Genomic DNA, 23,750 nt, shown 5'->3' with positions numbered 1-23,750 from the left:
CTATATTAGCAGCAACTCATATTTTCTAAAATCATCTAATTATGTATGTAAAGTTTTATTAAAATCAAGGTGTGACACTTTGTTTCTTGGCAATAAAGCTTTTAGAACTTTTTAAGAAAAGTATTAATTATTAAGAAAATGATAAAATGCTATCATTTTCACATCACTTGCCATGAGGTAGATTAGCATAGCGCGCTTTTTTTATAGTGGTTTCCCCCGTAGGCCTAATCCACTCTCTATTCCATTGTCTATTCTTTAATGCACGAATTCCAAATACCATCCTCTTTCTCTTGAAAGATATGTTATTATTACATAAAAATTCACCCAACTTTTATATGACAAAATATCTTTTATGTTATAATGCTACAAAATAATAAAATTTTTTTATTTTAAATATGCACGAATTTTGATATTTCCATGGTATCAAGATGACTTACCGTGCCATATATTTCCTGTAATGTATGAGAACGTTTTTTATTATAAACAGCGATAAATGTATTATATTGATTATTTTATGACCAATTGTAAATCTTGCTATTAATATTAACGTGATGATTATATGACAAAGTGCTGGCAATTATGATATTCTTCAAAAAAATGCTCCATACAAAAATATTTCTTGCACCAGGAACATTGTATTATAGCAGGTGCACCACATATGAAGCAGAGTGGTATTTCTTGAATATCCTTTCCAAAGAAACAAAAATCGACTGGATTTTCGAAATGTGACGGCCGTTCCTTGATGTATCCACTTTTAAACCAGGCATGTTTAAAAAGATTATGAAATCGCAGAGAAGATAGCTGTATATGCGTTAAAGATTGCAATTTCTCAAATGTATGATATTATTTCTCAAATGTAAATTAATATCATAATTTAATAACATAACGCGATCACTGAATGTTCTCACAAAGTTTTTCCAAATTCTAAATCTATAAACATCAAGAAGTTGAATCATTCCTGCAGTTTTCTTTGGTATAGTTAAAATCTGTATATCTTTATCTCTTTTTGGAATAAATTCTTGCAAGATTGATAGGACAATGTCCGCTCTAAGAATCTAACAACACTAAACACAATAGCACTAAAATTCAGTGATCGCGTTATGTTATTAAATTATGATATTAATTTATATTTGAGACATAATATCATCAAATTGCAATCTTTAACGCATATACAGCTATCTTCTCCGCGATTTCATAATCTTTTTAAATATGCCTGGTTTAAAAATTTAAAGTGGATACATCAAGAAACAGCCGTCACATTTCGAAAATCCAGTCGATTTTTGTTTCTTTGGAAAGGATATTCAAGAAATACCACTCTGCTTCATATGTGGTGCATCTGCTATAATACAATGTTCCTGGTGCAAGAAATATTTTTGTATGGAGCATTTTTTTGAAGAATATCATAATTGCCAACACTTTGTCATATAATCATCACGTTAGTATTAATAGCAAGATTTACAATTGGTTATAAAATAATCAATATAATACATTTATCGCTGTTTATAATAAAAAACGTTCTCATACATTACAGGAAATATATGGCACGGTAAGTCATCTTGATACCATGGAAATATCAAAATTCGTGCATATTTAAAATAAAAAAATTTTATTATTTTGTAGCATTATAACATAAAAGATATTTTGTCATATAAAAGTTGGGTAAATTTTTATGTAATAATAATATATCTTTTGAGAGAATAAGGATGGTATTTGGAATTCGTGCATTAAAGAATAGAGAATGGAATAGAGTGGATTAGGCCTACGGGGGAAACTACTATAAAATGAGCGCGCTATGCTAATCTACCTCATGGCAGGTGGTGTGGAAATGATAGCACTTTATCATTTTCTGAATAATTAATACTTTTCTTAAAAAGTTTTAAAAGCTTTATTACCAAGAAACGAAATGTCACATCTTGATTTTAATAAAACTTTACATACATAATTAGATGATTTTAGAAAATATGAGTTGCTGCTAATATAGGTTTTAAGGGGTGAAATTAATCCTCATGTGTAAAGCGATTTTTAGCTTTTCACGCTATATCTCGAAAACCATTCAAAATATAAAAAATATTTAATACAAAAGTTTTACGATAAAATTACCTCAATTTATTCTTGTCAATAATATTTTATCAGAATAATTCTTTAAACAATTATTTTAAAAAAAATTTGTTTAAATAATTATTTAAAAAAAAATGTTTTTAACGTGAATAAATAAAGGTAATTTTATTGTAAATTTTTTGTATAAAACATTTTTTGATATCTCGAATAGTTTCCGAGATATAACGAAAAAAGCTGAAAACCGCTATACACATAAGGGATGATATCACCCCTTAAAACCGAATATGCGCCGCAACTGATAGTTTTTAAAATCATCTAATTATGTTACCTAAATGTGTGTAAAGTTTCATTAAAATCGGAGTATGACACTTCGAGAGGTTTCTTTGTTGGCAGCCGGGTCTGTTTGGTACCCTTACCCTCTGGATTGACTGGCTGGGCGGTTTGAGTCCTTGCCTAGTTCTCAAGAATCCTTTGCTTCAAGACCCACCTTAGCCTCTTTCGCACAGCTCCGCTAAGGCATTTGTGGCCCAGCTTGAGTCGTTCGACAGACTCATGTAACAGAGCGGTATCCTCCACGTGACGCTGCCCTCTTGGATGGTCGTGGGGGCAGTTGCTGCCTCTTCTACTTCTATCTCACATGATGCACTCGGAGTGGCAACCCCCTCTTTGAAATTGTTTTCAGATCCATTGTTGGTCTCACGAGAAACTAGGGAAGGGATGGTCTGCCACGGCAGAGCCCCGCATGTCGTTGTAAAGGAGTTTTATCAGCTATGTTGCACCCTTCGGTATCGCCTAAAATCTCAAAATCTATATTTCTTACTTTCTTTATACTGGCTTGCCCCTAATTATTTCTTTCAAGGTTTTCCACATAGTCGTAGAATTTCCTCCGATAGATCTAAGATGTATCGTATTTTCATAGTATTCTTTTTTCTTTTCCCGGCCGAAACGGCTAATATCATTGTAAGTGATAAGTCGCTTATGATCTATTTTCACACGTCAACACTATTGTGTTTACGTATAAATGTCCATTGTCTTGTGAGACTTCGATGTCTCGAACAATAAATTCACTTCTCTCATTTACATATCGCCAAATAACTTTTCGGGCTAAATAACTTTTACAACTATCTCCGGTTTATGACGGCGTAACTTAAACAATTTATAAAGATCCTCTTCAAAACACGTCTAAAAAAAATGTAGTTTACAAAATATTATGTAAGGATTGTAATGTTTCCTATGTGGACCAGACAGGGAGACAATTAAACACTAGAATGTCTGAACACCGTCAACATATTTGCAGAAACACAACAATTAATTCTGTTATTACGAATCACAAGTTGTATTGCGGTTATGATTTTGATTGGGACAATGTACGAGTTCTTGAGAAGAACATTTTTAAACGACTTACTTTAGAAGAACACTTCAAATATCAGAGAAAGCGCTTGAATTTACAAACAGATACAGACTTTTTCGATCATGCCTATTCCGCGATCTTAAACAAGTTATAATGATTTTGTGACCTTTCGTATATATATTGGCTATGATTTCTTTCTCATTTGTATTTGTACCATTGACAAGGAAACATCGACTATTTCTGTGCTATTATTTATTGTATTTATTATATTTATTTGGTTGTATGTCTGACTTATAATGTTCACATTTAAAGATCTGTGTTATTTATTATCTTACATACTTGATGTCAATTTAAAGGCCTTGATTTTAGCAGTCGCTAGTGAATTTTTTGATAATTTTATTTTCTAATTTCCGATGATTCATTACCACTGCTCACTACAGATTATGACATGATCGTTCGTTTTGTCCATCTTGATTGTCAACATTGATGGATCACTATTTTCAATTTTTGAACATGTGGAAGCTACGTTACGACTTGTCAATTTCTTATTTTTAAGTTGGAGACAACGTGCTGAATAGTGGAAGTTCTTTCCTGTCAATCAACGCAATCACTACTCTACACAGCTCTTAATACAACGTTAATTTTGAATCGTTGAGAATGACTTCAAGGGTAGTCAAAACGCGTCCGATATTTTTATGCATCTTTATGTACTAAAAACGAAATACATGTACTATTATTATTGACGCACTAACTACCGCGTTTGACTCGCATTTCCTACGTTTTATTCTCTAATTTTAAACAACTTATTTTGCGCCTTTTCTCATTGTTAACGAATGAAAACTTAGTGTTTTGAGGGAGTGATGTGATCCACGTTTTCTCTGCAGAGAGAGAAAAAGAGAGAGCGGTAGAGAATGGGGAAGAGCGTTAAAGAGTGAGAGAGAGCGAAGGAGAGTGCTAGAAAGCAAGGGAGAGCGATAAAGAGCGAGAGAAACCGAAGGAGAGCGGTAGAGAGTGAGATAGAGCGAAGAAGAGTGATAGAGGGCGAAAAAAAGCAAGAGAAAATAAGAGTAAACAGTAGAGAACAAGGGAGAGTGAAAGAGAGCAAGAGAAAACGAGAGAGAAAGAGAGACAGAGAGAGACAGACAGACAGACAAAGCGTTTATTGGCGTTCTAGAGCAGACCCTCTAAGAACGCAGAGAGAGAGAGAGAGAGAGAGAGAGAGAGAGAGAGAGAGAGAGAGAGAGAGAGAGAGAGAGAGGGAGAGAGAAGAAAAACGAAAGTAAGCGAAGGAGATAGTGAGAAACAAAGAAGAAGAGAGACAAAGTATTTAAAATATTTTTCATATTTATTCCTATATCTTTTCAAAACTAAAAGTGGACAAATTTGAAATTTTACAAAATTATCATTGAATAACTTTATAGGCGTTGGTACCAAAAATCAATGTTAGAGTATTCGAGGAACATTATTCACCCCCGTTGGATTCATCCTCTTACAGTTCCCCATTCGGGTTGTGTATACTTGGACCAAAGGGGATAAACCGAAATTTTGTGACGACGACGATGACGACGACGAATCTGAATGATATAAATTGGGCTGAAAAATACATGCATATTTTATATCTCAGCATCGAATGCACTTACGGACATCATTCTTGTGTCATTGTATTCGGAAAACTCGATACTTTCCCCCACTATATTTTTTTCTGTTACCATTAATTTGTTTAAGAAAAACATCCACTTATTTATAAAAAACTGTGTTCCTTCCTGTAAATGATACACAGTAGCATGTTTTACGTGGAAGAACAAAAAAAAATATACATGGCGCGTGCCGCTACTGCGTCTCTTTATTTAAGGAAATAAAAAAGAGGCATTTCTGTTCCATCTTGCTCTACGGGTAGGACAAGATTTGCTCATTCCAGTGAGCAAAATGAGATAAACTTTAAAAACATAAATACAAAATAGGAAGTGTCTTCTACCAGATGGTATATAGTAGTTTTCATAATATTGTTTGGTATTTCGCAATAATTAACATTTTCTATAACATAAATTTAAAAAAATTGTTACATTGTATTGAATGTCTCAGATCCACGTATCAAAGAATTAATGTCTCAAATCCACCAGTCGATGAATTAATGTTTTTCAATAACAATCTTATTTTTAAACAATTGAATGATATAGGAAGATAAGTCAGTAAACAAACAATTAAAAGAATATAACAAATATATTACATAACACAGTATTGAATTATAATAAAGTAATGTTTTGTTCTTGTTGATTTATTCACCTTATCTTACAATTTCATTGTTCTGCAGATTACGATTTATCTCAAGTAGTAGATAATAAGTTCTTTTTCCAATTGAACATTTGTCAATTGAAATCAAAGAGATTATATAACATCCTTACTTTCTGCGTACGGCTGGTGGTCGGCTAGAGGACGAGGACGCGACGGAGGTCACCAAGAAAACTAGATGCGCAAATTGATGTTAGCTTAAACAAGAGTTTATTTGAAAGCCAAACATGAAAATATATTTACAAACGTAGTGAAGCCACTAACGCTCGGATGAACGAAACGGATAGGTTTATAAATTTGTACACTCAGATGGACGAGATAAAGATGACGCGTGGACGGACAGAACGGATAATTTAGAATTAATTAACGCGCGGACGAACGGAACAGATAGCGAAAAATGCTCGGTAACGCTCGGACGGACGGAACAGATAAAAGAATAAGCGGGTACGGAGACAGTAATAACGCGGCTATATACACAAACAGGTGATTCCGAGACGAATTTCTCTGAATTCGAAATCCCTGTTTACAAGCGAGCGGGTTATTGCGCGGCTCGCCGAGCTTCGTGGCCACGGCGATGTGCGTGCGAGCACGGCGGGATCATATTCGAGCTGTACAGCTGAACAAGAGCTTTTTCCGATTGCGACGCGAAGCGGTTAACACCGCAATGTTGTTGCGGCAGGTGGCAACTACTCACGCCAAGAGCTCTTGGTAGAGGCATGGAACTCCGTACCCCTGGTCATGAGTGGTTACCAGTGAATGGAGAACGAATGTCGGTTCTGCCGATGACCAAGATCTCTTGATTGGAGCTCAAGTTCGCTTGAGCCCGGGAATCGGCGGTGTCTAAGAGTTTGGAAGTTATTATTGGCGCTAAGCACCTTTTTTTTGCTGTCCGACGGGTGATCGGCCGGACAACACGAAGCGGTGGACGGTCCGGGGGTAGGCGGAAAGACGGTCCATTACATTTACAATAGAGTGGAAAAGCCAACCACGAATGTGTGAACTAATAGAAAGAGATAGAGAACGAGAGACTTCCCAATAGTTTCAATGCGAGAGAAAGAGATACCTCCTCACTCAGCTACATTCAGCTCAATACGCACCCAACATTAAACAAGGATGAAGATGGTCCTTTCATATTTTTTCTCTTTCTATTGTCTAACGTTTCCACTTACAGAAGCCCCATGCCTATTACAGAGGTTGATCGAAACACGCAGCAACGTTAGTTTTCGATGAGGTTAACAAACATAAGTCTGCTCGATGCAAGTGCAACTTGATTGTGCACATCTGTCTTGGCTGTCTGAAGGAAAGAATTGCGCTGTAAGTGGCTATGGTAAATAGCCAGGCAGGTGCGCAATCATGCTGCAAGCAGTTACAATATTTTTCTGTTACCTCTTCTTGTCCCTTCCTGTCTAATCGAAATGATATCAATAATTTCCCAAACAAAAGTAGAAAATAACATTTTTAACTTACAGTCTATTAAAGTTTGTTTCAGAAACACATGACAAGGAAACTATAATCTAATACAAATGTTAAAAAATGAAATAAAGTCTCATAAGGAAATAGTAAAAAAATATAAATTATATTCTAACTCAATAACCCAGCTACCTATTTTGCTGGTTCATGGATAACTTTCAATGACTAAGAGGCTGCATCTAACGCTTATACTTGATTGTGATTCCCGCATTCAACTAGTGCGATACAGGATATACTCCATCTTACCTCCCCACCCTTTCTTGCTATACCTTCCCTTACTTTCTAAATATTGCATATTTTAAAAATATGTATGTAATATTTTTTTGTATGTTTTAGTAATATTTCAGAATATTAAAGAAATATTTTTTTAAAAACAATTTACGGACATAGAAATACTGCTGTATAAAGCTGTCAGAAATGTTTTAATCATGAAATAATTTAATTTTACAATTTATTCTTGTAATATTGCAACTACATATTTTGTGCTGTATTCCGGTTATGCAACACAAGTTTTAATTTTTCTTTTTTATGTATTTTTATATATTTTTTCTTTCAATTCCATCATATTACTCAATAAACAATTAAGATAAATTATGTTTCCTAAAAGTGTATGAATAATAATGGGAACAAAAAAGATGACAGTTTTTACTTTAGCAAGACTGATAATTTAATATACATTTGGTATATTATTTAGTATACAATTTTGTACTGTTTTTAACGTTTTCTTTACTTTATATAAAATTACAAAAAAAAGTTTTGAAAATTAATTAAAACTAGAAGAGATATTTCTTATAGATTTTAACAGAAACCAAAAAATAAGTTAAAATGTTCTATTACATCAGATTTATGAAATAATTGAAGTTGAAGTCTGAAAAAATACGTTTTTAATTTATTATATTTATAAATTAAATTATAACATTGACGTTATATTATTGTTAATGTTTACTAGGATTCTATATTTATTTATAGAAAGAGTAATTTTTACTGATATTGGATCAAAAATATACAAGTGAAAAAGAAAGTAAACATATATTTATTAATACAGTGTAACTTTCCAAATAAAAAAAATTAAAAAAATAGACTTTACATAAAATATATTACCAATTTTTAATGACAAGAAAGGCAACAAAGTTGTATATAAAATTTGTTATACAAGAAGATGTTAGTAAGTTGTCTGCAAAATATAATTAAAACTTCTAGTCTTGAGGTTTTCGTGGCCATTGATATCGTTAACCGAGAGGGTTTCCGGATGGATGCCACGTGGGTATTGGGTACTTTGCCGACGTTTCGTAAACATTGCAGCTTGCATCATCAGGGCTAAGAACTCTGATACTGAGGTCCCTTCAGTTGTGGTGATCCTTATATATCCGTTGGGCTCGGTGGAGGTGGGGGGGGGGGGTTGATTTGGTCAGCCAATCGTTTTGATTGACCGGCCGGTCTATAAAAAACCCAAGAGAACGCTATAACAAACAAGATTTCCTTGAAGGCCTATGTCGCGGTTGAGGTTGTCAGGATGTTTTAAGATTTTCAGACCTTCCCGACATTAACTGGCAAAGTAGTCTTGTGACGGGGCCAATATGGTAGACTTATCATACTGCACGGCATGTCCAGTCTCCAGCCAATGTTCCGCCAAGGCTGATTGCGAAACATGGCTGTATTTGGCACACCTCTGGTGTTTCTTGATCCGTGTACTGATCTTTCTCCCGGTTTCTCCTGTGTACACTTTTCTGCAGACGCAAGGTATCTTGTACACACTTGGTGTTTCCAGGCTTGATTTTTGATTCTTGGGATTAGGGAATAATTGAGCAATTTTCTTTTGGGGTTTGAAGATTACAATGATGTTATGCTTACTCAAAATTCTGTTTATGCGCTTTATTGTACTTTAAAGATACGGAAGGACAGTCATCATTTTTCTTTCTCTTTCTACATCTAGAGTTTCGGTGTCGTTGGGACTGGAGATTTTGTTCTTTAATCTCTTGGTTATTTGATTAATGTTCTTGCTGTTGTCCCATTCCTAGTGAAGGTTTGATTAAGATCTTGTAACTCCTTATCCAGGAATGGTGGTTCAGAAACTGTGGAGGCTCTGTATACCAATGAGCTGATAACTGAACTCTTTTGTGACGGATGGTGATGGGAGGTTGCGTGAAGATACCGGTTAGTGTTGGTTAGTTTTCGGTAAACCCGATGGTCTAAAGTACCATCTCCGTTTCTTCGAATCAACACGTCTAGGAAAGGAATTTGCTTCTCCTGTTCTACTTCCATTGTGAACTTATGTTTGGGTGTTGGTCGTTGAGAAAAGCAAGGAAGGGTGGGAGAGTCTCTTTGCCGTAGCTCCATATAACAAATGTGTCATCTATGTATGGGAACCACGTAGAAGATTTCAGGGGTGCGTTCTTCAGAATTTTGTTCTCGAGATGTTCCATGAAGATGTTTGCAATAATAAGTGAAACAGGGAATCTCATTGCTGCTCCAGAAGTTTGTTCAAAAAACTTTTCTTGAAACTGGAAGTAGGTCGAGGCTAGGCAATATTCTATTAGTGGGAAGAGATTGGCCGGAAGTTTGTTGGATTTTTTGATAATGTCCAATGTATCCTGGACCAGGACATTTGTGAACAATAAAACCATATCAGGATCATAGGGTTTTGTTTTGATTTTTGCAATTTTGTTCATAAAATCAGTGGAATTCTTGATGTGATATCCATTATGACTAGTGAGTTTTTGGAATGATTTGGTGAGATAGCGGGCCAACTGGTAGGACGGTCCCCCGATATTGCTGACGATAGTGCGAAGGGCGACCGATTCCTTATGAATCTTAGGGAGACCGTAGAATCAGGGAGACGACAATTCCCGGGGGGTAAGGTATTTGTTAGTTTCAGGAGGAAGTCCTGCATTCTTGAGCAAAACGAATGTTTTTTTTTATGGTGGATGTCGGATTTCGTTTTAGTTTTTTCTATAAACGCTGCAATCTGAGAGCATAGCATTGACCTTATTACAGTAGTCTTCTTTGTCCGTTACCACTGTGGCATTTCCTTTATCCGCCGGTAAAATTAGAATGTTCTTATTCTGTTACAAATTCCGAAGTGCCAAGCGTTTTTCTCTGCTGATGTTTTGGCTGGGTGGTTTAGCCTTGTGAAGGATGTTGACTGCTTGTTGTCTAATGTCATTGCTTGCTTTAGGTGGAAGGCGGAATATAGTCGTCTCAATTTGGCTGATAATTGGTTCCGTAGAAATGCTCTTGAGGGTGATGGCAAAATTGTATCCTTTTGAATGTACCGACACTTTGGATGGGGACAGGACATGACTGCTGAAGTTTTTGACTGTGTGTGTTGGAAATAGGGTTCCAGCCTGTGGAAAGATCTCCTTGTATTTCTCCTGCTGTTTTTGTTTTCTCACCTCGGTAGAACGGATGGCTTCCTTGTGTGTAATACGATCCAGTGTTTGCCGCAGCTCCGGCTTTAATAAGTCAACAAGAAAAAGGTGTAATCCAAAAAGTTTTGTGGAGGTACCGGCTATGCTTTTCTTGGTTGCCGAGATCCCTTCCTTGACTAACCGTAAGGATGCTTGTAAAAAGATGATTTTTGTCTGGATAAAGAAAGGCAAAGGGGTTTTTTTCAATTGAAAGCATTTAGGAATCACTCGATGGGCACCGTTTCAAAAATGCTAAAGAGCACAGTTAGACATACAAGGACTTCCTGAATTTGGTAAATAAGTTTACCGACACTAGAATAACCTCTCCGTTAAGGGGTTTTATTTCAGTCTTGAGGCTTTTGTAGCCGTTAATATTGTTAATCGAGAGGGTTTCCGGATGGATGCCATGTGCGTGTTAGACACTTTGCCGACGTTTCGCAAATGTCATGTCCTGTTCTCATCCAAAGTGTCGGTACTTTCAAAAGGACACAATTTTGCCATCACCCTCAAGAGCATTTCTACGGAAGCAATTATCAGACAAATTGAAACGGCTATCTTCCGCCTTCCACTTGAAGCAATTAAGGACATCAGACAACGAGCAGTCAACATCCTCCGCAAGGCTAAATCACCCAGTCAAAACATCAGCAGAGAAAAACGCTTGGCACTCCGGAATTTGTAACAGAATAAGAACATTCTAATTTTACCGGCGAATAAAAGAAATGCTACAGAGGTAACGGACAAAGAAGATTACTGCAATAAAGTCAATGCTGTGCTCTCAGATTGCAGCGTTTATAGAAAACTAAAACGAAACCCCACATACACCACAGAGAAAAAAACAATCGTTTTCCTCACGAATGCAGGACTCCGTTCTGAAACTAACAAATACTTTACCCCCCGGGAATCGTCGTCTCTCAGATTTTACGGCCTCCCCAAGATTCATAAGGAATCAGTCCCCCTTCGCACTATCGTCAGCAATATCGGGGTACCGTCCTAACAGTTGGCCCGCTATCTCACCAAATCATTCCAAAAACTCACTAGTCTCAATGAATTTCACATCAAGAATTGCACTGATTTTGTGAACAAAATTACAAAAATTAAAACAAAACCCAATGACATTCTGGTAAGTTTTAATGTGGTTTTATTGTTCACAAATGTCCCGGTCCAGGATACGTTGGACATTATCAAAAAATCCGACAAACTTTCGGCCAACCTCTTTCCACTAATAAAACATTGCCTAACCTCAACCTACTTCCAGTTTCAAGGAGAGTTCTTTGAACAAACCTCTGGAGCAGCAATGGGATTCCCTGTTTCACTTATTATTGCAAACATCTTCATGGAACATCTCGAAAACAAAATTCTGAAGAACGCACCCCTGAAATCTTCTACGTGGTTCCCATACATAGATGACACATTTGTTATATGGAGCCACGGAAAAGAGACTCTCCCACCCTTCTTCGCTTTTCTCAACGCTCAACACCCAAACATTAAGTTCACAATGGAGATAGAACAAGAGAACCAAATTCCCTTCTTAAACGTGTTGGTTCGAAGAAACGGAGATGCTACCTTAGGCCATCAGTTTACCAAAAACCAACCCACATTGACTGGTATCTTTACGCAATCTCCCATTACCCATCCATCACAAAAGAATTCAGTTATCAGATCATTGGTATATAGAGCCTTTACAGTTTCTGAACCAACGTCCCTGGATGAGGAGTTACAGCATCTTAATCAAACCTTGACTAGGAATGGGTACAACAGCAAGAACATTAATTAGATAAGCAAGAGATTGAAGAACAAGATCTCCAGTCCCAACAACACCAAAACTCTCGATGAAGAAAAAGAAAAGAAAATGACGGCTGTTCTTCCGTATCTTCAAGGTACAACACAGCGCATAGGCAAAATTTTGAGTGAGCATAACATCAGAGTAATCTTTAAACTCCCGAAAAAAATTGCTCAATTATTCCCTAATCCCAAGGATCAAAGATCAAGCCTGGAGACACCAAATGTGTACAAGATACCTTGCGTCTATGGAAAAGTGTACATAGGAGAAACCGGGAGAAAGATCAGTACACGGATCAAGGAACACCAGAGGTATGTCAAATACAGTCATTTTTCGCAATCAGCTTTGGCGGAACATAGGATGGAGACTGGACATGCCGTGCAGTATGATAAGTCTGCCATATTGGCCCCTCACAAGGTTACTTCGCCAGAAAATATCGGGAAGGTCTGGAAATCTTGAAACATCTTGAGAACCTCAACCGCGAAAAGGCATTCAAGTAAATCCTATTTGGCATACCGTTCTCCCAGGTTTTTTATTGACTGGCCGGTCAATGAAAACGCTCTGATTAGCTGACAAAATCACCCCCCTCTACCCCCACCCGACGCAACAAGGATATGTAAGGACCATCACAACCGAAGGGAGCTCAGTATCAGAGCTCTCAACCCTGGTGATGCAAGCTGCAATGTTTGCGAAACGTTGGCAAAGTGCCCAACATGCACGTGGCATCCTTCCGGAAACTCTCTCGGTTAATAATTAAATTTTTTTATATGCTATCTCAATAAACTAGTGGCAGTAATCAAGCCAGATTTGTAATTTTTGTACTCGATTTCTGTTTGAGTGTGCCATCAAATTGTCTGTGTGCACATATTTGATATTTGCTATTTGCTGACATAGTATAATCGCCAAATTTCATCAAGATTTGTCGAGGTTGTAAGCAAACTGATTGAATAGAAAACTAAACGAACAAATGGATCTGTAGTAAAAATTTAATCGATTTATTGTTAATTTGTTAGCAAATTTCTAGTATTTTGTTATTTCGGATTTGTTTATATTATAAATTTCTCCATATAATATTATATTGTTATATTATTTATAGGTACATTTTTGAAACGGAATACAAAATACCGGGCACTGCGGCACCCGATGGCAGCTGTACTTTTACTTATCGTAGTTCCTCACGTAAACGTGGTGAATTTAATTCACCACGATATCCTAGTAATTATCCAAGCGATACGAATTGCACATATTTTTTCTTGGCAACGCCAAACGAGCAGGTTGCTCTGATTTTCGATCATTTTAAGGTTCGCACAAGAAACAATAATGTAACAGCTGGACGTTATGGGTGAGTGAATCACAATTACACCTTTTATTACGTTATATATTAATTAAAATCTATATTGTCTGATATTTATCAGATACGAACTCTGCCAGGATGACTGGCTGGAAATTTACAACATGTATCGAGATGATACGGAGAAGTTGATAGGAAGATACTGCGGCGCGACTGCGCCAGGCCCGGTGGAATCGAATCTTGGAGCTCTTGGCTTGAAAGTTATCTTACATTCTGATTCTGAGCTTGTTTACAGTGGCTTTAAGGCACGTTACACTTTTGAGATCGCTAAACCTATTTTTGGAGGTACGCTTATTGATTTTAATGTTTCTTTGTAGTAAAATAAATAAGGAAAGAAAGAAGAATTATATGTATAGTTTAGAAGAATTTATATTTATATACCTTTTTCATATACAGTGTGTTTGCCCATAAATGTCCGAGCAGATATCTCGTAATTGATTGAAGTTACAAGAAAGTTTAATAAAAAAACTTTACATGGCTTTTATCGGCTACAAAATGCATGTAAAAAATTTTTTTTACTTGTAACATTTTTGAGTTTTGAAGGTTACCGTAGGTTTTTTTAAATAGGTACCTATAATTTTTTTTGCATATTTACATAGTAGAGATAATTGCTATCAAAATTACATTTGAAAAAATATTGTTACTACGCATCGTTTACGAAATAATCGCCATGTTAAGTATTAAAGTAATAATTTGGATTGAATATTGTTGAACAAGTTTGGTATGTCAAATGGGTTGAGAAAGTAAACATTGTTTTTTCATGAAACATTTATTAACACATTTATTAATAAATTGCTCGAAATTGTTACCATCATAATCGATACAGCATTTAACGCGTTTTATAATGTTAACTTTAACATTTCTGTTGTAATACTTTAAACAGCTCTAGTAATTTTATATCGTGAATCTTGATCATTTTCAAGAATAATTGCATAAACATTGTCCTTAATATACTCCAAAGAAAAAAATTGCAAGGTGTTAAGTCCGCAGATCTCGGTGGCTATCGTACAAGATCATTAATACCTATCCAAAAATTAGGAAATCTATTATTTAAAAAATTAATTACAGCACGTATATTGTGTGCTGGAGCACCATCATTTAAAAAAATAATATTTCGAAAAACTGATAAGATCGCGTAAATAATCTGAGAAAGTTGTTTGCAAAAATTCCAAGTTTCTGTCACCATTAAGATGATCATGGAAAAAGAAAGGTTCAATAATTTTTGTTTCGACAACATCAAACAGTCGTGTATTTTGACAAGTTGAAGATCAATGGTGCTGTTCGACATAATAAACTTCAAAATATTATGTAGTTTGATGAATCGTGTTTTTCAAATTTTAATACGGAACCATCTATTTTAATACTTAACATGCTGATTATCTCGTAAACGATGCATAGCAGCAATTTTTTTTCCAAATATAATTTTGATTGTAAATTATCTGTACTATATAAATATGCAAAAAAAATTATAAGTACTCATTTAAAAATTCATACGTTGACTTTTATAACTCAAAAAGATCATGAATAAAAAATTTTTTTTACATGCATTTTGTAGCCGACTGAAAGCTATGTAAATTTTCTTGTAACTTCAATCAGTTACGAGATATCTGCTTGGACATTTATGAACGGACACCTTGTATAATTATAAATTAGAAAATTTTATTATTACGTTATTTGTTTTAAGTCAAATATTTAAAAATGATTTTCATTCCTTCCCAATAAATACTAACAAAAAGAGAATACATAAATGTATTAATCGATTTCATAAAATTTTTAATACATTATGTTACACTGTCTCTATTTATTTACTTACAAGCAAACCTACCCAACTGTTACACTCCGATTTTGATGAGCTTTGAATATGTTGTAGTCTAGGTCAAAATAAGAGACACGTATTTTTTTATAAGGGCCCATACGCACTTTTAGGGGATGAAACACCTCTTTGAAGAAAAAGACTTTTTTTTTTTGAAGCGTATATCGTCGAAACTATAAGAGATAGAAAAAAATGTTCTAATTAAAAGTTAAATGGCATGAAAAGTACTATACAACAGTGATAAAAAATTTTTTTTTTTAATTTTTTTTATACTTTTCCTCATTACCTACCAATTTTTTTCAAAATTTTTATTTCTTTTTATAAGAGGAATAAAGTTTATTTTATTACGAATCCAACGATGTATAAGAAAGTTATATTCCGACATTTCCATTTGCCAAAAATAATTAAAAACTTCTCTATACTCATAGTACGCGCACCCGTCCGTGTGCTACGGAAGTGTCCCTTTCCAATTTTGACGAGTTTTTAATATGTTGTTTTCTATTTATTCTATTTCTATATTAATTAGTTGATTTCTGAAAAATGTGTCTTTGGGCTACAACTTTATCATACATGTTTAAATTTGTTGTTAAATAGGCTATAAGTTTTGATATAAGATAAATTTTAAATTTTTCAAAAATTTAGAAGAGGAGGGGAAGAAGATTTTGAGAAAAATGACATTTTCAAAAAACCTGAGCGAACGGTTATAAAGTACATAGAAAGCCATAAAACTTTTATTTGAAACTTTTTTTTATATCTTTTACCGTTTCGACAGTATTACCTCAGAAATTAAACAATCAATTTTTTTCAACAGCGTGTTTCACCCCCTTAATGGTCATATGGGCATATAAAAAATGCGTGTCCCATATTTTTATTTGTATTACAACATATTAAAAACTCGTCAAAATTGGAAAGGGACACTTCCGTAGCACACGGACGGGTGCGCGTACCATGAGTATAGAGAAGTTTTTAATTATTTTTGGCAAATGGGAATGTCGGAATATAACTTTGTTATACATCGTTGGATTTGTAATAAAATAAACTTTATTCCGCTTATAAAAAGAAATAAAAATTTTGAAAAAAATTGGTAGGTGATGAGGAAAAGTACAAAAAAAATTAAAAAAAAAAATTTTTTTTATCACTGTTGTATAGTACTTTTCATGCCATTTAACTTTTAATTAGAACATTTTTTTCTATCTCTTATAGTTTCGACGATATACGCTTCGAAAAAAAAAAGTCTTTTTCTTCAAAGAGGTGTTTCATCCCCTAAAAGTGCGTATGGGCCCTTATAAAAAAATACGTGTCTCTTATTTTGACCTAGACTGCAACATATTCAAAGCTCATCAAAATCGGAGTGTAACAGTTGGGTAGGTTTGCTTGTTAGTTACAGTAAACATTTCCATATGTAATACTTAACAAAGAATTATTACTTCAAGTTTCGTGTGTTTCATGTATCCAGTCGATAAAATTGAGTCATGAGTAAAATGGTCGAGGAGATTACGTATAGAGCACGAACCACAATGAATATGTTTCCGTTTAGTTTCAGAGAGCTAATCGTTACGAGATGATTATCATTATAGATATGGATACATGTACATTACCATGCAAAGTGGTTTAATCGACGCGTTTATAACATGAAATATAAATACGTAACGGTAAATAAATGGCAACGTATCAGTATCAATTTGTTACTCGTAAAGAGATTGCTGTCATGTTGCCGTCATATTGCTAACAACGTATCAGTATTGTTGATCAGTACTGTTTGCTCTTAAAATTTCGTAGACTGATTATATGTATAAGCAGTTATGTTGCTGCATTAATGTAATGTATCTATGTCAATGTCAACAAATGTACAGCAAGTACATAACTACACATGTAGTGTATTAGTTTCCGCGGTATGCCATATCATGCTTAGTTATCTGAGTACCCTAACAGCATAAAACGTCTTCAGGACCATTCTGAATCCGTCCTGAATGTCCAGGGACGTGAATGGGATGGATTTAGGACGTTACAACATCCTATGGACGTCCTCAGGACGTCCCCTAAGAGGTTTGTCGTGTCGATTATTAACACGTCAAACACGTATGATTTTGATGACCACTATGATTTTTTTATCTGCAAGGTCATTCCGTTTATCTCTTGCTTCTGAATAGCATATATTAACTATTTAAAACTTATACTTGTGAATTTATGATTTTAAAATTTGAGATTTCTATCTTGAACACAGTAGGGCGATGTGGGGTAAAGTGGGACGGGTTTTTGTTTGCCTCCATAGAAGTATCAAAAAACTGAATTTTAGAATAATCAATGGTTGTTTTCACTAGAGGATGAAAAGATTACCTTTCTATAATTGCGGATTTTCAAAGTTTTGATTTTAAATTGTATTTTTAGCTATTTTTCAAAAACGAAACGTTTTGGGCTTTTAAAAAATGGTGGGGTAAAGTGGGACACAAAGAAATTCAGTCAAAACAGTCATAAAAACCAACTTAAATCGATTTCTATTATGTTGTTACGCTCGGTATAGGCGTGAATAAAGTTGTAAATATCTTCTGTCAATGAGTGACAGAGTTCGTGTTGTTGTTGTTTTGTCTCGCTTTTCGTTGTAAGACTTTCTGAGATTAAAAGTAAACATTTTTATATAGTTTGTCTTGTTATTTTGTACGCGAGTGTGAACGTGGTTCCGCGAGTGTTCGGAGAAACCGACAGTTATGTGAACATAACAATATGTTTAATCAACATTTCTAAATAATAAATAATTGAAAATAGAGCAATAAAATCCTTTCCTCTCTTTATAATGGCTACAGCATTTAAACTTATAGTTCTTTGAAAAAAGACTTATAGTTCGCAGTTACTTTTACATTATAATAATATTTAATATTAAATTTTCTCCGTGTATAAATAATAACATTCAAAATAATTAATAAAATCACTTGATTTGCACTAATCCTCTAAGAAAACATGAAAAATTCACTTTACCCCACAATGTTAATTTGCACGCAATCATTTATTACCGAAACTAGATTATGTTTCTACATTTTTATTTATTTAGAAAAATAATAGAAAAAAGATAACTGCATACAACTTTCTTTTATTGAATAATTAAAAAACTTGTTTAAATCACTATTATGAACACAAATAAAACTTTATAAAAATTTCATAACTTTTAATATCGGTCTCGTACAGCAACAAAATGTTTGTACACAAATTTCAATGGCTAATTGAAACATGATAAGCAACAGATGACAGTTTTTCGTTTTGCTTTAAACTCATTACTACATAGAAATTTTGATGGTGTCCCACTTTACCACACATTACCCTACTATTGCGAAACATAAATATTATTGACAGACAAAATAAGTCTATAGCTGAAAAAACCTCGATTTACATCCCAATGAGCAAATAATGTTTTTAAATGTTTTTTTAATAAAAGTTGTTTCATATTTAATTTATTATAATTATTGTATTATATTGACATATTTTTAGTTGCGTTTTTATTTAAACAAATAACAAAAAAGTTATTGAAGATGCTATTTCGCATTTGTAAAAATCAGTAAAAAAACTATAATTTTATATACATATATTTTTACAAATAATATGATTTAATTATACATGGTTCATTTTTTCAATGATATACAGGATGTTGGATAAAACCTACTTATGCTCTTGTGAATTGAGAGAACTGGTCAAACTGAGAAGAAAAATCTTTTATTATTTTTTAAAATTTGCAATAGTTACCAAGATAAAAATTAATAAATTCGACAAATGAGCACGTATTTTCCCTACTCATTGCACGTAAGGACTGCCCGTCGCCCAAACCAAAGGCAGCCCGGCAGTCGGCACGGAGAGAAGGGAGAAGCAGCAATGGTTGTCTTACTCGCCTTCACTGCGCCGCCTGCCGCGGCTACCACTAGTTTGGTAACCGACGGGCGGTCTCCGCGTGCGGTGGATAGGAAAAGTACATACTCATTTGCTGAATTTATTAATTTTTATCTTGATAACTATTGCTAATTTTGAAAAACGATAAATGACTTTTCCTTTCAATTTGACCTGCTCTATCAACCGACGAGAACATAAGTAGGTTTTACCAAACACTCTGTTTAAACGTATTAGTATAAGGTGTTCACAAATCATCACGAGAAATCCAGTTCGCAGCAGTCGTAGAAGTCAAGCATCGTCCATCGCGGTCACAGCTTTAATAAGTGGCCGCTTGGAAATTTTCGAGAGAAAATTCCAGAGATTTTTTGTTTGCGAAAAATGTTTTTTAAAATTAAAAATACACCAAATGGTATTGTCAAATTGTCATAAAATAGGAATTAAAAAGACTAATAAGAATGTATCGCGGTTGTTAATGTAAGTTAAGCGTAAGTTAAAACGCTTTATTTTCTTCATAACAATGTAGAACGTTTCGACTCCACTTCAAGTCTTCTTTAGTTACCAGGTGGAATAATTGCATTCACTGTGTTAAAATTGAGCACAAGATGTAAGTAGGCTTGATTACAATGTTCTTTTACACGCTGAATTCATCGAAGAGAACCACGCATAATGTTGAAATTACTAGTCATATTAATCAAACTTTATAGATTATTCTATATGACATATTCTCGCTGTAGTGATCTGTTGACTCGCAGGACCAAACTGAACAATGCTCGCAAAATATTTGGCAGCCCAAGCACTCGACAAACCAGTATCTTATGTAATTTATCCGGTCAACAACCAAAACAAAGTACTAATACCTTTGAGGGGAATGTCACTGGATAGTTAACCAACGAAGCATTACTCCTTGGTCTTGAAACCTGGACTGCTCAGCCGAGGAGTGCCCCGCACACGGAAATATTTTATAACGTAGTATGATAGCTGAGGAAGATTCGAAGTAGAGTTGAAACGTTCTACGTTATAAAAAAAATAAACTGTTTTAACTTTAACAACCGCATTAACAACCGCTATATACTCTTATTAGCTTTTTTATTTTCAGTTTTTAAAATGTTACAAAAATATTGTTTTGCTCATTAAAATTATGTGGTGTAATAATATAATATTTATGCAAATATTTTGAAGACATTCATAGAATTAAAACGTCTAGAGGATATCTACAGAACAAAATAAGGCGTTCCTTTGATAGCCCATAAGACGTCCTGTGAACGTCCTAGGACTATAACGAGTATTCCCTACAATATCCTGCTCAACGTAACAGGACGTCCCCAGGACGTCCCGTGGACATTCCTGTGCTGATAGGGTAGTTACATTTGAATGTGACATTATAACATTGATGTTATGCTAATTAGTGTTTATTGGATTATGATGTAAAAGATTAAAATTTTAATTTTTTAAGAAATATTATACACTCCAATTGTTATTTATGAAATTAATTCTTTTAAATCATTACGTTATAGATTGTGGATCAAATATTAGTAGTCTTAATTATGGTATAATAACCAGTCCGAATTTCCCGAACAAATATGATGGTCCAGCAAAAAACTTAACTAGCAAAACTTGCAATTGGTTCATAAGGGTTCGGCCAAATCAGCAGATACTCTTGAACTTCGAGCTTTTCTCCGTGGAAGGTGACCCAATAGGTAATATATTTATTAGTAATTAATTTTATATAGGGAAAAAACTTAATATAGGATATTATTTAGTTCTTTTAACAAGAAGATAAGTGCTCCTCCAATTTTAATAAGCATCGGATATTTTAAAATATTGACAAAAGAATATTTTTTTGTAAATGCGTTTTTGCACATGTTTTCAAAATAACAAATTATACTTTGCTAAATGACGTTAGGATAACAATATATTTGAAATCCAGTCGGAAATTTTTCCCAAACATTAGCTAGGCTTTGACTGATTCTTGGAAATTCTTACTATAATACGAAATAACAATCTATAGATTACACGTACAGTAGTGGACAAAATAGTTGCGTCATTTCTTTTTCGATGGTTTTTAGAATATAGCCTGCTCATTGAGTGATTGAAAATAATTGGTTCTTACCTATAGATCTAAGCAATTACGTTTGTCGCTCGATAAGCAAAACAGTGTTTTAAAATCCATTGAAAAAAGTCTCGCAGTTATTCTTTTCACCACTGTACAACAAGACGACAATTCTCAAAGCTTCTCTGTTATGAGAAATGAAACATATTTATTAATATAATATAATAATGATATAGTCTATGTCACTATGGCGCATCATTATTTTACTTTATTATTTTCGTATCTCTTGACTCTACCCTCAAAATTATTAACGTTAGTCTCAAGTTTTGTGTTCATTGCTTGCCGCGTATCTTCATAAGGTTTCTGTGCTATTTGATCGCTAATCACATCTCTAATACAACTATTACATATCAATTATTGCGAAGCATTTTTATATGGTTCTATAAATTTAAGAACAATATAATATTATGCAGAGTTCCTTTAATAGTATCCACATTCTTTATCAAAACGAAATCTCCAACTTCACAAGTATACCTATACACTAGTTTAGATCATTTATCAAAATATTTCTTATTGTACTTATCAAATAAGCTTTAGTCGTTACATTAATCATAAACATTTGTGTAAAGTTAGCAACCTAATGTTGAAAAATCTAAAAATTTTTTTTGTAAACGTTTGACCATTGTTTGTCCATAAATGCCCCGGTGAAATTTTTATTTGCCCTTTTTTAGTTCAAAAATTATAGGCAAATCAAATTTGGGGATGCCAACTTCACACTGGCACCCCAATTTTAGAAAATCCACAAATTTCTTTTTGCAAACGTTTGCCCATGAATGCCCCGTTGAAATTTTTGTTTGCTCCTTTTTAGTTCAAAAGTTACAAGACAATCAAACATAAGGATGCCAACTTCACACTGACACCCCAATTTTCCACAAATCCACAAACTTTTTTCTGCAAACTGTTATATTTAGATTTACTGCCATACATGCTTACATGCTATACTCGCGAGCAGCCACGTCTAGTAAGAAACGGCGTTAGTGTGCTTTCCTAATGTCCGGTTCTCCCTAGCAATTTTTGATATCGTATAGTCGTTATATATATGTGTATGCCTCTGACTTATTTTCAAATAAATTATTATTCAGTGTGCTATTTGAACATATTTTTCTTAAAATACGTATACAACAGTGGTGTCAGAAGTGCTGAAATTAATAGCAAGCATACAAAATGTTAATACTGCTACAACTTTATTGGCATTAACAAAAACGATTAGGGAAGCAACACGAATGTCTTCTGAATCAACGGGTCAACCACTACACAATCGAAGCCGCTACTATTCAACATTATCGAATACCGTGCAACCGATAATGCTACCGTGGAAGATTATTTCAGATGGTTTGAGTGGGCATTAAAATTAAACAAAATTGCGGAAGAACAGTGGGCTAACTTTACACGCGTTCACATGAATACCGAACTTAACAAAGCACTCAAGTTTCTGATAAGTCCAAGGTCACCCGAGGACCTCACATTCGAACAAATACAAAAAACATGAAAAAATCACATAAACTATATCAAAAATAAATTTGCGGATAGCATCCAATTTTGCGTCAGTACGAAGAATTTCTCGATAAAATGTTAATTGAACAGTTATTGCATGAACTCGAGTCTCGCAAAATATGTGATTAAATAATAGCAAAGAAACTCGCAACGTTTGACGAAGCATTTCAGATCGTACACACACTCTGGAGGCAACACGACTCACTGCCAAAATTTCGATGTCGACATCAACTCCTGAGGTTATGCATAAACTAGATAATTCACAACCAAAGAAAAACAAATAATAGTAAACAATGGCGCAAGAGATCATTTTTGCGTGCTTGACAACAGCAGCAACATAAAACAAAGGATTATTTTCAAAGAAAACAGGAGCATCTGTGCCAAGAATGTGGTAGAGAACATCTTCGAAGTCAATGTCAATTTCGTAATGCCGAGTGCAACAACTGCGGTATGAAAGTTTATATCGCTAAAGTATGCTGGTCAAAAAATAAGTAGAAAACCGATCAAGTCTCCGAAGCAATTGTATCAGCAAACCACGTCAATTCTGTTCATTATTTTAATAAGGTCAACGACATCAACTCTACAAGTCTAGCAAGGAAATGAATGATAAATGTCGTAATCGATGATTATTAAAGATGGTATTAGACACTAGCTACCTTCGGTATCGTAAGTAAAAAGATGTTACAAACTATTAAACCTACGTTTGTATTGCAGAAAACCGGTAGATAGTTCGCCAGTTACACATCACAAAATT

General features: G+C 34.3%; 1 protein-coding gene across 13 annotated transcripts in view; it reads left to right on the top strand.

Moving 5' to 3' along the window:
- Positions 1 to 23,750, top strand: part of LOC105199486 (bone morphogenetic protein 1) — an 899,375-nt gene that overhangs the window by 299,532 nt on the left and 576,093 nt on the right. For all 13 annotated transcript variants that reach the window (XR_005574951.1, XR_005574952.1, XM_039450099.1 and 10 more), the window contains 3 exons: positions 13,452 to 13,697; positions 13,771 to 13,991; positions 20,907 to 21,089. Coding sequence is in view for 11 of the 13 variants with exons in the window: in XM_039450099.1 (XP_039306033.1) it covers positions 13,452 to 13,697; positions 13,771 to 13,991; positions 20,907 to 21,089 (650 nt within the window). In the remaining 2 variants the exon portion in view is untranslated. The remainder of the gene's footprint in view (positions 1 to 13,451; positions 13,698 to 13,770; positions 13,992 to 20,906; positions 21,090 to 23,750) is intronic.

Source organism: Solenopsis invicta, chromosome 5 (assembly GCF_016802725.1).
Source record: "Solenopsis invicta isolate M01_SB chromosome 5, UNIL_Sinv_3.0, whole genome shotgun sequence".
In the NCBI taxonomy this organism is placed as follows: domain Eukaryota; kingdom Metazoa; phylum Arthropoda; class Insecta; order Hymenoptera; family Formicidae; genus Solenopsis; species Solenopsis invicta.
This window is presented reverse-complemented; position numbering and strand designations above follow the sequence as displayed.